This window comes from Equus quagga, chromosome 10 (genome assembly GCF_021613505.1).
Source record: "Equus quagga isolate Etosha38 chromosome 10, UCLA_HA_Equagga_1.0, whole genome shotgun sequence".
Lineage (NCBI taxonomy): Eukaryota > Metazoa > Chordata > Mammalia > Perissodactyla > Equidae > Equus > Equus quagga.
Window position 1 is genome coordinate 14,602,635 of NC_060276.1, and position 17,134 is coordinate 14,619,768.

At 46.2% G+C, this 17,134-nt stretch overlaps 1 protein-coding gene across 1 annotated transcript; it reads left to right on the forward strand.

Moving 5' to 3' along the window:
- Positions 1-13,993: 13,993 nt before the first annotated feature.
- GPR101 (G protein-coupled receptor 101) lies at positions 13,994-15,514 on the forward strand. The gene has a single exon (XM_046673738.1). It carries the CDS (start codon positions 13,994-13,996, stop codon positions 15,512-15,514), a length of 1,521 nt encoding a protein of 506 aa, XP_046529694.1.
- The last annotated feature ends 1,620 nt before the right edge of the window (positions 15,515-17,134 follow it).

Consider the following 17,134-nt stretch of genomic DNA (forward strand, 5'->3'; position numbering starts at 1 on the left):
CCAAAATGAAAGGGCCAATTCTGCTATTAGACTAATGGAGTGACACAGAGGTCATCCAGCTCGTCCTTTGAGAGGTGAGGATATGGAGGTCCAGGGACAGAGCCAGGACTAGAACCCAGGCCAGAGAACTTCACCAGGAGCGCATCCACTGGACAAGAGTATTGGCCGTTAAGTATCAGCTAACAGATCAAGGGTCTTGGAACCAGTGTAGCGTAATAGAGGGACATGGGTTTTCCAGTCAGACACATTCAAATCCCAGCTCCATTTCTAGCTGTGTACAAATTAAGCAAGTTGCTTAATTTTTTTGCGTCTCAGTTACCTCAACTGTACGATGGGAATCATGACACACACTTTGCAAGTTTGTTATGAGGATTAGAGATATTTAAAAAGTGCTCTACAAAAGAATCTGAATAGACATTTCTCCAAAGAAGATATACAAATGGCAATATGCACATGAAAAGATGCTCAACATCATCAGTCTTAGGGAAATGAAAATCAAAATCACAATGAGATACTACTTCACATGCACTAGGACGGCTATAATCAAAAAAAATGGAAAATAAGTGCTGGCAAGGATGTGCAGAAATCGGAACCCCAATACACTGCAGGTGGGCATGTAAAATGGCGCAGCTGCTGTGGAAAACAATTTGGCAGATCCTCAATAAGTTAAACAGAATCACCACATGACCTAGCAATTCCACTCCTAGGCATATACCCAAAAGAAGTGGAAACAGGTGTTCAAACAAAAACTTGTACGTGAATGTTCACAGCAGCACCATTCACAATAGCCAAAAGGTGGAAACAGCTCAAATGTCCAACAGCTGATGAACAGATAAGCAAAAGGTGGTATATCCATACCATGAAATATTATTCAGTCATAAAAAGGAATGAAGTACTAATACATATCAGAATATGGATGAACCTTGAAAACACTACGCTAAGTGAAAGAAGCCCATCACAAAAGACCACATATTATATGATTCCATTTATATGAAGTGTCCAGAATAGGCAAATCTATAGAGACAAAAAGTAGATCAGTGACTGCTTAGGGCAGAGGGGTGTGTATGGTGGGGAGGGGATCAGGGGCTGTTAGCTAAAGAATATGGGGTTTCTTTTTGAGGTTGTAAAAGTATGCTAAAATTGACTGTGGTGATGGTTACACATATCTGTGAATACACTAAAATCAGTTGAATTGTACACTTGAAATGGGTGTATGGCATATGGATTATATCTCAATAATGCTATATAAAAAATAAAAATAATGTGTTCTACAATGATACGTTAGTAAATGTTTAACATCTGCCTCTCAGAGAAACAGGTCCTAATCCGTAGTGTTTGTTGACTTCCATGGTGAAAATACTCCCTTGGCTGATTTCAAAGGACCAACGTAATGTCAGTGAACGTGGAGTTGGGAAGGGGTGTGCAGCAGCACATCATTATAAAGCATTTGCAGCATGCAGACACAATGGACACAACCTCAAGATCACAAATAGTAGTAAAAGGCGATAAAATAATTAGGAAGTGAGGTGTTTTGAATATCTATTACCTGCGTTTTAAATGTAGTTCACTTAACTGTAGGTTCACACAATTTAACTTTCAATGAGAGCTTGCAACATTCCTGTAAACTTAATAATCAGCTCTCACAAACCGGCACAGACTGTCTCCAGGTACCACGCTGTAACCACAGAACACTATTTTTGAAGAATTTCACATAAGCATCTTCTAGAAAAATGCCACCCTTTGCATTTCTCTGGGCAAAAACCTATATGGCCATTACAGTTTGGCCTGAAGAGGTTGATATTTCCCCCTCTAATACTGATATCTGAGCACGGCAGAAATATTTTCCTAAATGTGGAGACATAATCCCATTTTCTGTAGACTCCATTTTGCGGCATTTTGGCAACATCACTACAGCCAACAAGCAACACTAACTGTTCCAGGAAGGCACCCGAGAACACTTGAATTGCCTTTCTCTGGTTAACCCACCAGCTCCAAGGCTCACTTCTGATTCTTAACTGTCATCAAGCTCAGTGTGCTATTTTAAGAAGTCAAACTTCCAAACATCTCAATTCATTGACAACCAAAATATAAATTAGCCTTTGAAAACTCCACAGACTCTGATATTTAACGCAGAGCCAAGGGGGGTTGAAGCATTTAGTACTTTGAATATTCAATATAAATTAGTCATACGTCGGTTCTAACCGCCCTCCACCCAAGGAATATGTGTTGTAGAAGTGGGTAGGCCGTCCCAATGCTCCTGGCAACTGATATTGCACCAAAGTCACACTGTGAAACTCTTGTTTTCAAGGGCCTCTGGGCAAGTGGACCCAAAAAGAGTAAGTGTGGTTTCCAAAGATGAGAGGGTTTAAGTCTTTCCCACCCTGCAGGTGACAGTGAGCGAAGCAGCTACAGAGAGCAGGCTCTGAAGTTATCCGCATGCTCTTGGGGTGGTTTTGAGCAAATTAGCTTCTCCGAGCCTCAGTTTTCTCACCTATAAAATAATGAATATTAACAATACCCACCTCGCAAGATTGTTGGAGAATTGGATGCGATAAGGTGTATAAGGTTCATCGGTGATAGTTAGTGCTTAGGATAACACTAAGCAAGACAGTGTAGCAGCTAGGCATCCAGGCTGTAAAGTCAAAGGCAGTCCTACATTCAAATTCTAGCCCTGCCTGTTCCTCAGTGACTCTGAGTAAGTCATGGCTCCTCTCTAAGCCTTTGGTTCCCCATCTATAAAACGAGGCATCTATCTCACAGTGTTCATTAAATGAGCTGGGAGAGGTCAAGTGCTAGGTATGCTGTAAATCCCGAGTAAATGGGAGCTGTTAGCCTGCCATGAGGGGATGCACATAATTCCACAAGCATTTGGGAAGAGCTCACATTGTATTCCCATCACAGAGGGAAGGGGGGGCAAGGACGCTGATTACTGTAAGAACACAAGGGTGGACTGGCAAGAGCCAAGACGGGTGCTGGGAGGCCTGATGGTTCTCTCAGAGAAAGGCCAGTGTTCTAACGCTGGAGGTGGGATCCTAGACACACAAACCATTGGCTTGGGGGTTTTTTTCCCCAGGGGCTCATTTTTACTTACAATTTAGGTATAATATAGGTAGATTAAACTGCACATATCTGAAGAGTACAATTTGATGAGTTTTGACATAGGTATATACCACGAACCATCACCACCAACAAGATAATAAACATTTGCATCATCTCCAAAAGATTTTTCATACCCCTTTTGTAATTCATTCCCCTTTCCTCTCTTCCCCGATCCCAAGGCAACCACCAATCTACTTTATGTCACTTTAGGTTGATTTGCATTTCTGGAATTTTATGTAAAAAGAATCATACAGTATGTATTCCTTTTTGTGTGGTTTCTTTCACTCAGCGTAATTATTTTGAGGTTCACCCATGTTGTCACGTATATCAACAACTTGTTCTCTTTTTCAGCTGAATATTCCAATGTGTGAATAGACTAGTCATCTGTTGATAGACAATAGAGTTGTTTTCAGTTTTTACATATTACAAATAAAGGTGCTATAAACATTGATGTACATCTCTACATGGACAAATGCTTTTATTTCTTTTAGGGGTGGAAAGGCTGGGTCATATGGTAAGTGTATGTTTAACACTTTTTTAAGCAGTCAAACTGTTTTCCAATGTGACTGTCCTACTTTACATTCCAAAAGCAGTGTATGAAAGTTATAGTTTCTCCAAATATCCTCAGGAACTATATGGCAAGGCTCTATGGAGAAACAATAAGCATTATGACATGCCTTGGTATGATTTTTCTCATGTTTCTTGTGCTTGAGTTTTGCTAAGGTTTTCAGATCTGTGGGTTTATAGTTTTTATTACATTTGGAAAAGTTTCGGCCATTATTTCTTAAAATAACATTTCTCTCTCCCTAACCCCTTGTGGAAATCCAATTACACATTTTTAGGCCACTTAAAGTTGTCCCATAGCTCAGTGTTGCTCTATTCATTTTTTGTATCTTTTTTCTCTCTGTTTTATTTTGGACAGTTTCTATTGCTATGTCTTCAAGTTCACTAAACTTTTCTTCTGCAGTGTCTAACATGTTAATAATGACATCCAGTATGTTTCTTTCAATTTCAGACATTATAGTCTTTATCTCTAGAAATAAGATTTGAGTCTATTTTCTACCTTCTATGTCTCTCCCTAACATGCCCGTGCTTCCCTCTACCTTCTTGAACATAAGAAGCATATTTTTTTAAAGGCATTTGAATGTCTTTGTCTACCAATTCTGTCATCTGTGTCTGTTTCTATTTAAGAATTTTTCTTCTCATTATGGGTCATATTTTCCTGTTTTGCACGCCTTGTGATGTTTTATTGGATTTCAGATTCTGCAAATTTTACCTAATTGGGTGCTGGATATTTTTGTACTCCTTTAAACATTTTTGAGCCTTGCTCTGATTTGCAGTAAAGATACTTGGAAACAGTTCGATCCTTTCAAAGCTTGCTTTTATGCTTTGCTATGTGAGAACAGAACAAACTTTAGATTACGGTTAATTTGGCTCTACTACTAAGGCAGTCTTCTTCTGAGTACTCAGTCTAATGCCCTGTATATTATGAAGTTTCTTCTCTGTGGCTATTGGGAAACTGAGCTACTCCTAGCCTTGTGTGAAACTCTAGAAATCACTCCACCTACTCCTTTTCAGTCATTCTTTCCCCAGCCTTGGGTAGTTTTCTCACATGCATGTGCTGATCAGTAACAGTCAAGTATTTGAGGGGTACCTTTTACAGATCTCTGGAGCTCTCTCGCTGGGAACCACCTCTCCAGTACATTACCTCGTAAATGCTAGCCACCTTCACCTCTCTGAATTCTGAACTCCATCTCTTCAATTTAGGCAGACTTCCAGGCTCATCCTGGGTTCCCAGCTAGAAACTCTCTCCAGGTAGTAAACTGGGGCAATTATAGGGCTCACCTCATTTGTTTCTCTTTCCTTTTTTTCCCAGTTTCATTGCAACATAATTGACATATAACATTGTGTAAGTTTAAGGTGTACAACATGTTGACTTGATACATTTATATATTGCAAAATGATTACCACCATAGCATTAGCTAACACCTCCATCACATCACATAATTACCATTTATTTTTTGCGGTAAGAACATTTAAGATCTACTCTCTTAGCACCTTTCAAGTATATAATACAGTATTATTAACTATAATCACCATGCTGTACATTAGACCCTAGAACTTATTCATCTTATAATGGAAGTTTGTACCCTTTGATCAACATCTCCTCATTTTCCCCACCCCCAGCCCCTGATAATCACCATTCTCCTCTGTTCCTATGAGTTCAGCTATTTTAGATTCCATATAAGTGAGATCATACAGTACTTGTCTTTCTCTGTCTGACTTATCTCACTTAGCATAATGCCCCCAAGGTCCATTCATACTGTTGCAAATGGCAGGATTTCTTTCTTTCTCATGGCTGAATAATATTCTATTGTATATATGCTCCACATCTTTTTTATCCATTGATCCACCAATGGACACTTGGGCTTCCATATATCAGTTATTGTGAATAATGTTGCAATGAACATGAGAGTAAAGATATCTCTTCGAGATCCTGTTTTCATTTCCTTTGGATATATGTCCAGAAGTGGGATTGCTAGAAAGAGAAATCTTTCATCTCCTTGGTGGGGCAGGGGGCTTTGCCTGGTTGTGCCACATGCTCTGTAGACAGAGTTTCAGTGACCACCTTCCTGCTCTCAGACCTATTCTGTACTCCTACCTTCTGTGGTACCTGTTACATTCTAAGGTTTGAGCCTCTCAGGTGAATTACCTCAATTCTGTATCCTCCACTGCAGAAACTTAGGCTAAAACTTTCCCATTCTGACAGGTTAGTTACCACTCCTCTATCCACTTTCCATTTTCCAAAAGATATTTCCACTGAAATATACCATCTGCGATTGTATCTTTGCTCTCTCTTTTAAAAAAAAATATTTTATTGAGGTCATATTGGGTTATAACATTGTGTAAATTTCAGGTGCACATTCTTTTTGAATACCATGTCTACTCATGCAAGGGAAACAAAAGAAAAATAAACAAATGGGACTACATCAGACTAAAAAGCTTCTGCAAGGCAAAAGAAACCATGAACAAAACGAAAAGACAACCCACCAACTGGGAAAAAATATTTGCAAATCATATATCGGACAAGGGGTTAATTTCCAAAATATATGAAGAACTCATACAACTCAACAACAAAAAAACAAACAACCTGATCAAAAAATGGGCAGAGGATCTGAACAGACATTTTCCAAAGAAGATATACAGATGGCCAACAGACACATGAGAAGACATTCACCATCACTAGTCATTAGGGAGACGCAAATCAAAACTACAGTGAGATATCACCTTACACATGTCAGAATGGCCATAATTAACAAGACAAGAAATAACAAATGTTGGAGAGGATGTGGAGAAAAGGGAACCCTCGTATACCACTGTTTGGAATGCAAACTGGTGCAGCCACTATGGAAAACAGTATGGAGATTTCTCAAAAAATTAAAAATAGAAATACCATATGATCTAGCTATCCCACTACTGGGTATTTATCCAAAGAACATGAAATCAATAATTCTAAGAGATTTTTGCATCCCTATGCTCATTGCAGCATTATTCACAATGGCCAAGATGTGGAAGCAACCCAAGTACCCATCATCAGATGAATGGATAAAGAAGTGGTATATATACAATGAATTACTACTCAGCCATAAAAAAGACAAAATCATGCCATTTGCAACAAAATGGGTGGACCTTGAGGTGTTATGCTAAGCAGAATAAGCCAGACAGAGAAAGACAAACACCGTATGATTGTACTTATATGTGGAAGATAAACAAACACATGGATAAGGAGAACGGATTAGTGGTTACCAGAGGAGAAGGGGGTGGGAGAAGGGCAAAAGGGGTAAAGGGGCACATGTGTATGGTGACAGATAGAAACTAGACTATTGATGGTGAACACGATGCAGTCTATGCTTCTCTTTTCTGGAGGATCACTGTCCTATGCAGATGGTCCCTGACTTACAATGGTTCAACTTATGATGTTTCAACTTTACAATGGTGTGAAAGCAAGATGCATTCAGTAGAAACCATATTTCAAATTTTGAACTTTGATCCTTTCCCAGGCTAGTGATATGCAGTACAATACTCTTTCATGATGCTGAGCAGCAGCAGCGAGCTCAGCTCCCAGTCAGTCATGCGATCACAAGAGTAAACAACCGAGATTCTACAGTGTACTGTGTTGCCAGCGTTTTTTGGATGAGTACCCAGACAACCACTCTGTTTTTCACTTTCTAGCGCAGTGCTCAGTCAATTACATGAGATATTCAACACTTTATTGTAAAATAGACTTTGTGTTAGGTGCTTTTGTCCAACCGTAGGCTAATGTAAGTGTTCTGAGCACGTTTAAGGCAGCCTAGGCTAAGCTATGATGTTCAGTAGGCTAGGTGCATTAAATGCATTTTCAACTTAGGATATTTTCAATCTCCAATGGGTTTATTGGGACATAACTCTATGGTAAGTCGAGGAGCATCCGTACTTCCTTTTTTCCAATGTGTGACAACCATTATTTCATAGACTTGTGTCCACTTTTTTAGTTAAGGTGGAAGGGTAAATCTAGTCCCTTTTACTCTCTCATGGCCAGAAGCAGAAGTCCAGGTTTTAGCTTTTAAATATTGGCGTTGGATTACTTTTGGGGGATTTTTAATAACACCCACATAGAAAGTAGATGGAATCAAAAGTCATAAACTGACAGGATCCTTAGAGATACCTAACACTTCCCCCGCCTCATTTAGGTGAAGTAATAGAACCGAGGTCAGAGAGGGGAGGGGAATCTTCCCAAAGTCACACAGAATTGGGTCTAGAAATCAGGTCTCCTGCTCTTCATTTTTAATCCATCCAATTATTTTCTGCTAATTTTCTCTTCCAAACCATTTTATTTGGACAGATACAGCTTTGAAAGTCAGAGATTCCGTCCTGCCCAAGCCCAGAGAGTGGGCAATATTAGCTCACACCTCGATAGTGCTTAATTTTGTTTGAATTTTGCAAACACAAACCCTAGGGTTGGCCTAAAGTGAACACCAGAGCAGCTCATAACACTGAAAAACTTAAAACACCCCCCGGGTAGGCACTCCAGAACAGAACCATATATTTTTCCCCATTGACTGATTATGAACTCACTAAGCAGGAAGGAGTGTGACTTAGAATTTAGATTGACTAATTTAGTCATTTCACTACCTATGGGAACCATATATCCTACAAAAAGAAGCCATTATCACTGTAACTGCATTTGTATTCTTTCAATTCTAGCTATTCACCTGGATTCAAAAATTTTTTCTGGGCTGGGTCTCCGGGAGCCTTTCTGTCTTGCCTCTTGACCTTTCGGAGAAGCAGCCTAGGAAATGCCCCTGTGTTGGAGTCAGACAGAACAGGTTTTACCTCTCAACTACAACACTTACTTGCTGCGTGACCTTGGGTAAATTACTCAACCTCTCTGTAAGGACAGGGATGGTACTGTCATACATTGATTCTAAAGCACATGGGTTTGTTTGTTTGTTTCCCACATTTTAGCATCTTTGAAATCAAGATGTATATTGCTACCAGTAGTGTGATGGTTAAATTTGCAGGGTTTTTTTTTTTTCTTAACGGTATATGGTGTCTTGGATTCTAAAAGTACTCTGTTAATCTCTAACTGGCAGTTTCCTCAAGGGTTCACTAAGATGAAGCAAGCATAGGGCTTGGCACATGGTAGGCACTCAAGGACTCTGGCACTCCCATTGTTACTAGAACCAATACCTGGCTGGGTCATGAGCCTCTGACTTCCCTCATCTGGCAGTTGGTACATCCATCAGGGCAGTCCGATGAGGTGAACAAGTCTGGGAAGACCAGGCTGGCACTCTGCTGGCTGGTGTTGCAGCTTGTGATTGTCATCAGGCGCTAGAGCTCTTTCTAGTAGCTTCTTGCCCTCCAGCCCTACCCCATTAATACCATTAGCCCGATCTTACCTCTGCTGTTACAGACTTATGAACATAGGGAAATGGATTAGTAACTTCTTGTGCCATCATTCCAAACTCTCCCTGTCTCATCCCAAAGAACCTCTCCAGAATCCAGCGAGGCTTGTCAGTTGAAGGGCTCTTCCAAGGCCATCGGAATCAGAGCCTACAGGGCCTGAGGCCAAATCCACATTCCTCAAGGCCCCCCACATACCTCTAGTTGGGATGCTGATACTTGCATGCCTTTGAAATTCAAGGACACTAACTCTGCTCATGCCTGGAGGGAAAAAGGGGAAACAGACACCTGAGGATGAACAACACTCAAACATCTCCCTGTACAGAAAAGTGGCTTGCATTTCTTGCCCAGAGCTCCTTGGCTTTCTTACTGTCTCCTGCAGGCAGACTGGCCTCGGATGCAGAGGCCTCACCCCACACAGGCTCTTCCACCCCTTGTCATTCCCCCTTGGCGCCCAGGAGTGCAGCTGCAGACTCCATGAGCCCCCCTCTCTGAGGCACCCACCTTTAACATGCACCTCAAGATTTCCTCCCTGTCCCCTGCTGGATCCCAGCAGTCCAGGGAACTCTCAGTACCATGGTGAAAAGGAGGAAAGGGCAAGATGGACTGGACTGGCCTTTGCCTCTGGCCACTTCTCACAGCTTGACTGCTTCCCAAGTGATTCTAAAATATCGAGTCAGAGTGAACTGCTGCTTAATAGTGCATGCCACCCAGGATTCTGCACCATGGCCAGCGTGAGACTAGGAATTAATAACTGTGAGCGATTATCATGGAAACTGTCTCCAGGAAAAACGACCAGTTTTATACCATTCAACCTTGGGAAGATAAAATCAGGCCTAGCAAAGAAAAAAAAAAAAAAGATCTACAGCAAATGCAGGACTTGAAATCCAAGGAGCATCCTGGAGCCTGATTATACACCTGCCCTGTCTCTGTCCGGGCGGCACGGGGTGCAGGGGCGGTCGGGGCAGGGCATCTCCATCCAGCCGATCAACCAACTCAGAATCTTGTGCTCATCCTAGACCGTCCCCAACACCTCCTTGTCCTCATCCCACCGTCAATTTTGCTTTCTGTGGGTTTCTACTCAGCGCCCTCTGTGCCACCTGTCGAGACCCTTTTTGTCTCCTGCCACAGCCTCCTATCTGCTCTTTCTCCACTCAACACCTCACCCACCCCGACCCCAGCCCTGCTGCTAAGAGCCCCAGGAAAAAGTGAAATCTCATCACATCGCCTTGCATAAAAACCATCAACGAACAATAATGGCAAAATATTTATCATTGTAAAGGTTGGATGGTAGGAACATGGGGGTTTATTTTATCATTCTCATTACATTCATGTGCATGTTTGAAACTGTTCATGATAAAACGATCCTCCATGATCCTCCAGGGATCCCAGGATGAAGTCCAAAGTCCCCAGACTGGCATTCAAGGCCTGTCGGGATCTGCCACATCCCATTTTTCCAGCTCACCTCCTGGCACTCACTGTGCTGCACCCCCTCTTGGCACCCAGCTCTCTCCTGCAGCCCTCTTTGCCTATGCGTCTCCTTCTTGCAGAATATGCTTCCCCAGCTGCCCGGTCTGGGAAATGTTTCCGCATCCCTTGGAAACCAGATGCAAATGACCCCTGGTCTGGAACAACTTCCTACACCCGACTCGACTTGGGGGTGGGGGCGGCTTATGCCCTGGTGTCTGCCCAGGTGCGATACAGAGCAAACACTCAATACGTGTTTGGGAGAGACCAGAAAGTCTTGGTAAATAGAGCAGGTGCAACTTTTACTTGAACTTGGGCAAGTAAGGTAAGCTCTCTTGGCTTCTGCTTCTGTCTCTATAAAGCGAAGATAATAGGAGTACTATCTCACAAGGCTGAGGCAAGGATTCGGCCGTATTCCCTGTGTAAACAGCTTAACATAGTACCTCGCCTGGGAGAGAGAGAGAGGGAGGGACGGAGAGAGGGATGGAGGGACGGAGGGACGGAGGGACTGACTTACAGACTTCAATCAAGGAATACAGTGGATAATTAAGCGGCTTGTCTTAGATGAAATGCTCCCCAAACCTACAGGAAAGCAACTGCTGTTTAGCTCTTGCTGGGAGCTAGAGAAAATTGTGAAAAATCGACGACATCAAAGTCACGATGCCTCCATTGGGCCCAGGGGCGGTTCATACTTTAGGGGGTGGGAGTAGGGGGTCTTCAAAGGTTGAGACCCCACGCCCGGGCCCAGGTTTCTGCTTCTCTTTGGAAGAACTGTGCAGGTCTGTGACCGGGACCCGGCCGGAAGTCCGGGGGCTAGGAAGGCATGGGATTTGCACGAAAATCAGCCCTGGTGACAATCCCCGGTGTGTGAGGTCTCGGTGAGCTCGCACCGCCTGGGGTGCGGACGCGCCAGGAGGAAATGAGAGTGGGGTCCGCGACAGTGCCCCCCACCCGCCAGCCCCGCTCCTCCGGGTGCCCGCGGCCTCGTGCGTCACTGGCGCGGGCGGGGGCCGAGGGGAGGGGGGCGCCGCAAGGTGAGGGCCCCGCGCTGCCTTAAGACGCCGCGCGCCCCCGCCGCCGCTCAGAGCTGGCAGCGCCGCGCGCCGGCCGGACGAGCAGGCCCCCGCGCCGCGCCCCCTGACGCCGCTCCCGCCGCCCGGTGCGAGCTCGCAGCCGCCCGCGCCTCAGGAGGCAGCCCGGACAAGCGCCGCGAGGCCCGAGGGCCCGGCACGCCGCTCCAGCGCCACCACGCCTCCAACAGCAACAGGTAAGCGGCCCGGCTCGGCGACCAACTGGCCCCCGCGCTCGGGCGCCCGGGCCGCCCCGTCCGCCGCAGCCCGACGGCCGCTGCGCCGCTCCGCCCGACGCGGGCGCGGTGGTCCCGTCCCCCTGCCCCCGGCGCCCTCCCGCGCTCGCGTGTTCCCTCGCACTTTCTCGCGCGCACTCTTCCCCCCGCCCTCAATTCTCTCGTTGTTTCCTCGTCCTTTCTGTCGTTCTCTGCTTCCCGTCCTCTTTTCTTATTCTTTTTCGATTTTTCTATCTCCATCTCTCCCTGTCTCTCATTCTCTCTCTCTCTTATTCTGTCTCACTTCACTTTGTCTCTCATTTGCTCATTCCTTGTTCCTCTGTCTCTTCCTCTGTCATTTTCTCTCTGTCTCTCAGTGTGGCTCTCATTCTGTCTCTGTCTCTCGTTCTGTCTGTGTCTCTCATTCTCTTTCTCTGCCTCTCAGTCTCTCTCTCTGTCTCTCTCAGACTCTCCCTACCACCCTGGCACCCCTGCCTCCTCTCCCACTCTCCCCGAGCTCACCCATCCCTACACCCGCCGCCACCGCCGATACCGCGTGGGCTGGAGAATGCAGGGAGGATGCCGAATTTCGGGAGGGGGGGGGGGGGTCGCAATAGACATCTTTCCTGCATCCAGCCGCTGCGCTGCTGTGAAACTAGGAGATTTATCCGCCAGAGCCCGCCGTGGCCAAGGCGGCAGCTCGTTTCCATGGCAAATAAAGTCGACAGAGAGATAGAGATTGGAGACAGACATCCAGCCAGAGAAAAACCGAGGTGAGGGATCGTCGGAGAAACATGGAGAGAGAACAGAGATGCATACACACTGAAGGAAATGTTTAGCAAGAGTCCCGGGGAGTGAGAGACAGAGAAACTGACAGAGAGGGAGAGGAACCGACTCTCTAAGTGCACGCACTAGAGAGAGAGCCTGAGCAACGGAGAGACAGAGACAATCAGGAGAGACAGGCAGTAGATATTCAGAGACCATTGGAGAGAGACAGACAGACAGCGATAAGGAGAGAACTATGCACGGAGAGACAGAAACTGCAGGAGGAGATAGAGACACAGAGATGAGAGAATCGGAGAAAGAGCAACTGCAACAAGAGACAGGAGGAGATGTGTAGAGAGAGAACTCGAGGGAGACATGGAAACAAGAGAGTTGGGGAGACACGGAGACTGACAGAGACACAGTCGAGTGAAACTGAACAGGTGCACTAGGAACCCACAGAGATTGTCAGGGAAATAGACTGAGAGAGAAATAGACGAGACAGCATCAGGGAAAGACGGAGAAGCGCACGCACTAGCGAGCGACAAGTGACAGGCAGAGACAGAGAGAGACGAGAGTGCATCAAAAAGGGACAGAGGGAGAGACAGGGACAAGACCAGGAGAAAGACGAAAAGAGACAGAGAGAGACACGCACACACAGCTACAGAGAATATGCACTAGCGAAGGAGACACAGAGAGGAGACTGGGAGACAGACAAACTGACCGAGAGTGGGAGGGGAGACGGGAGTGACAGAGAAAGGGAAGAGAGAGGAGAACGACAGACTGACAGACCAACAGCGTGCACGTGCTAGCAAGAGACTGAGAAACAGACAGACCACAGAGTGAGAGACAGGCGTCAGAGAAAAACGGTGAGACACGTACACACACCCCCAAGAGATACAGAAAAAGTGCGCTAGTGAGAGACACCGGAGAGAAAGAGACAAATCGGCAAACGTAAACAGGCAGGAACAGAGCGCGCGCGCATGCGCTAGGGGGAGAGACCGCTGGAGAGGTAGATAGCTGGAGAGACCAAAACTCCGAAACCTAGAGACGGTGTGGGAGATGCGCAGAGAGCGCGCGCACGCGCTTCGGGGTTGCGGGGGGACAGGTGGGAGGAACTCAGAGACCCCGAGAGAGGCAGAGAGACACAGAGAGTGAGAGAAGGATTCAGGGAAACCGCCTGGACGCGGACTGGGGCCCGCGCGGGGTGGGGGCGGGGCATAGGGGTAGGCAGGAGGCAGCGGGGGGCCGGGAGAGGGTCCTGCAGCGCCTCTGCCCGGCCTGGAACACCCTCCCCGCCAAGGCAGGGTGACTAACCCAGGCCACGTGTTTCTTTCGTCCCCAGCATAGGCAGTGAGTGCGGTCCGTGCGCCCCTTCGCCGCCCGCTGATGCCGGCTCAGAGCCTGCACCCTGTCTCACACCCGCCTGCCATCGCCATGACGACCACCTGCACCAACAGCACGCGCGAAAGCAACAGCAGCCACGCGTGCATGCCCCTGTCCAAAATGCCCATCAGCCTGGCTCACGGCATCATCCGCTCGAGCGTGCTTCTCATCTTCCTCACCGCCTCATTCGTAGGCAACATAGTGCTGGGGCTCGTGTTGCAGCGCAAGCCGCAGCTGCTGCAGGTGACCAATCGCTTCATCTTTAACCTCCTCGTCACCGACCTGCTGCAGATTTCGCTCGTGGCCCCCTGGGTGGTGGCCACCTCCGTGCCTTTCTTCTGGCCCCTCAACAGCCACTTCTGTACCGCCCTGGTTAGCCTCACTCACCTGTTCGCCTTCGCCAGTGTCAACACCATTATTGTGGTGTCAGTGGATCGCTACCTGTCCATCATCCACCCTCTCTCCTACCCGGCCAAGATGACCCCGCGCCGGGGTTACTTGCTCCTCTATGGCACCTGGATCGTGGCCATCCTGCAGAGCACACCCCCACTCTATGGCTGGGGCCAGGCTGCCTTTGACGAGCGCAATGCCCTCTGCTCCATGATCTGGGGGGCCAGCCCCAGCTATACCATTCTCAGTGTAGTGTCCTTCATCATCATTCCACTGTTTGTCATGATTGCCTGCTACTCTGTGGTGTTTGGTGCAGCCCGGCGGCAGCATGCTCTGCTATACAACGTCAAGAGCCACAGCTTGGAGGTTCGAGCCAAGGACCGTGTGGAGAATGAGAATGAAGAAGGAGAGGAGAGGAAGGATGAGTTCCATGGCCAGGATGAAGGTGAGGTCAAGGCCAAGGAGGGCAGTATCAAGGCAGAAGAGGATGACAGCATGAAGGCCAAGAAAGGGAGCGTGGATACCAGTGAGGCGAGCGTGGAGGCCACGGGCAGCAAGGAGGTCAGAGAAAGCAGCTTGTTGGCCAGCGAAGGCAGCATGGAGGGTAAGGAAGGCGGCACCGAAATTGAGAGCAGCGTGAAGGCAGACACGGGCCGCAGAGAGGTCCACCAGTGCAACATCGACTTGGGTGAAGATGACATGGATTTTGGTGAGGATGACATCCATTTCAGTGAGGATGACATCGAGGCAGTGAACATCCCAGAAAGTTTCCCAGCCAGTCGTCGAAACAGCAACAGCGACCCTCCTCTGCCCAGGTGCTACCAGTGCAAAGCTGCTAAAGTGATCTTCCTCATCATTTTCTCCTACGTGCTGTCCCTGGGGCCCTACTGCTTTCTAGCGGTCCTGGCCGTGTGGGTGGATGTCCAAACCAAGGTACCCCAGTGGGTGATCACCATAATAATCTGGCTTTTCTTCCTGCAGTGCTGCATCCACCCCTACATCTATGGCTACATGCACAAGGCCATCAAGAAGGAAATCCAGGATATGCTGAAGAAGTTCTTCTGCAAGGAAAAGCCTCCAAAAGAAGACAGCCACCCAGACCTGCCTGGAACCGAAGCCGGCACAGAAGGTGGGACTGAAGGCAAGACCGTCCCTTCTCATGATTCTGCCACTTCGCTTTGAAGTTAAGGCAGACCTTGAACTGTCCACAATACAGAAAACAGGAGCAGCTTTCTTTTAAATGGACCACCCACAATCCCATTAATGCCAACCCATTCCATTCCAGGCAAAGGTGTTGCCCACGTTCTTCTCGCCTTGACAAGGTAGATAAATATATGGAAGAGGTAGGAACTGGAGTCTTCCCTTAAAAGTATGCCCCTCAAAGCACCCACTTGAGGATTCTGGCTGAAATTTCCCCCCAAAAAATTATTAGGCTCCAAATTTCTTAGAGCAACAAGGGCTATCCATTTGGATCTGTACCTGGTATTCTGTCTGTCTCTCCAGAGCTACAGCGTGTCAGCTTTCACTCTGAGGGAAAAGGAAGATGATGCCTGTGAACTTAAGGATTTTTCGGCCCTCAGGTTAAGAGTTCATGGGCAAGGGCTACAGCCTATGTTCAACTGAAAAAAAAGCAGCAGACAAAATCATTCATGGAGCCCAGGAAGCAGAACCTCACTGACTGACTGACTGATCAACGTATGAGCCAAATTCTAAACTCAAGAGCCCCAGAATCTGGTACAAAGACTTAAGGAAACTAAGACAAAGCGTATCATGTAGTTAAAATACCAGGAAGGTTTCTAGATCCTCTAAAGGGATCCAGAAAAGTGGAAGAGCTTAATAGGGCATGTTTCAAATGGGAAGCTAGTCCAAGGCAGAAGATAGAGAAATAACATACATCCATGGGACTAAACAGTTGGCTTTTTTCTTTAAAACCCTGGGTTTGTGCATGGGCTGGGACCAAGGTCAATCCATACAAATGGAAAATTGTCAGTTGACACTAAACTATTTTCTGTCTTCTATTTGAATAATAGAGAGACAGAAATCATGCCACTTTTTTACAATTTTCCCTTTACGATTGAATTGGAGTGCTCATAAGAATCCTCCAGATCTCCTTGGCCAGTCACTTGTGTGTGTGTGGTTTCTTTTTCCAAATAGAACTTTTTGGTCAAATAGTATTTCCAGAAAAAAAGAAATTCAACTAGGAGTGGCCAAAGCCCTACAAAACTCACACTGCCAATCAAGAGTGACATGCCCATCAGAAATCTCTTGTGTCCATGAGATCATAGACAAGAAATATGATCTCCACATGGGGAGCAAATAAGGCAGGATAGACATTTTCCTTCCTCCAGGCGCACCCATGTGTCTTTGCTACCTGTGGCTCTCTCTAAAGCCTTTAAGCTCTCCGCAGATGTGGGAGAGAAATATAAGAGAGTCAGAACTAACAGAGAGGATGCTTTCTCAGTATCGGGGAAGCATCTGACCTATTCCAAACAATCCTAAAATCAAAGTGTTCAGGTCAGACATATCCTAATTATTGCTGTGGAAATATATCACTTTGGGAAAACCTTTACAATATCTAAATTATCCTTAGGGTCAATACAGAAGAAGAGTTTTCAAATCCCAAATGCTGAAATCACTTTGGGTAGGGGTATACATGTGTATTTCTGAGGGCACAGACCATATCAACATGACCAAATAACATGGAACCAAAAAACGGTCAAGACAGCATTTTTGGTTCTCCTGAATATCACATTAAAACAACTTTCTGGCCAATCAACTGTTCATGCAGAAACCCAGTGTTAA

What these genes read in the sequence shown, in the direction of transcription:
- GPR101 (XM_046673738.1), top strand. Translation starts at nt 13,994, where the DNA reads ATGACGACCACCTGCACCAACAGCACGCGCGAAAGCAACAGCAGCCAC.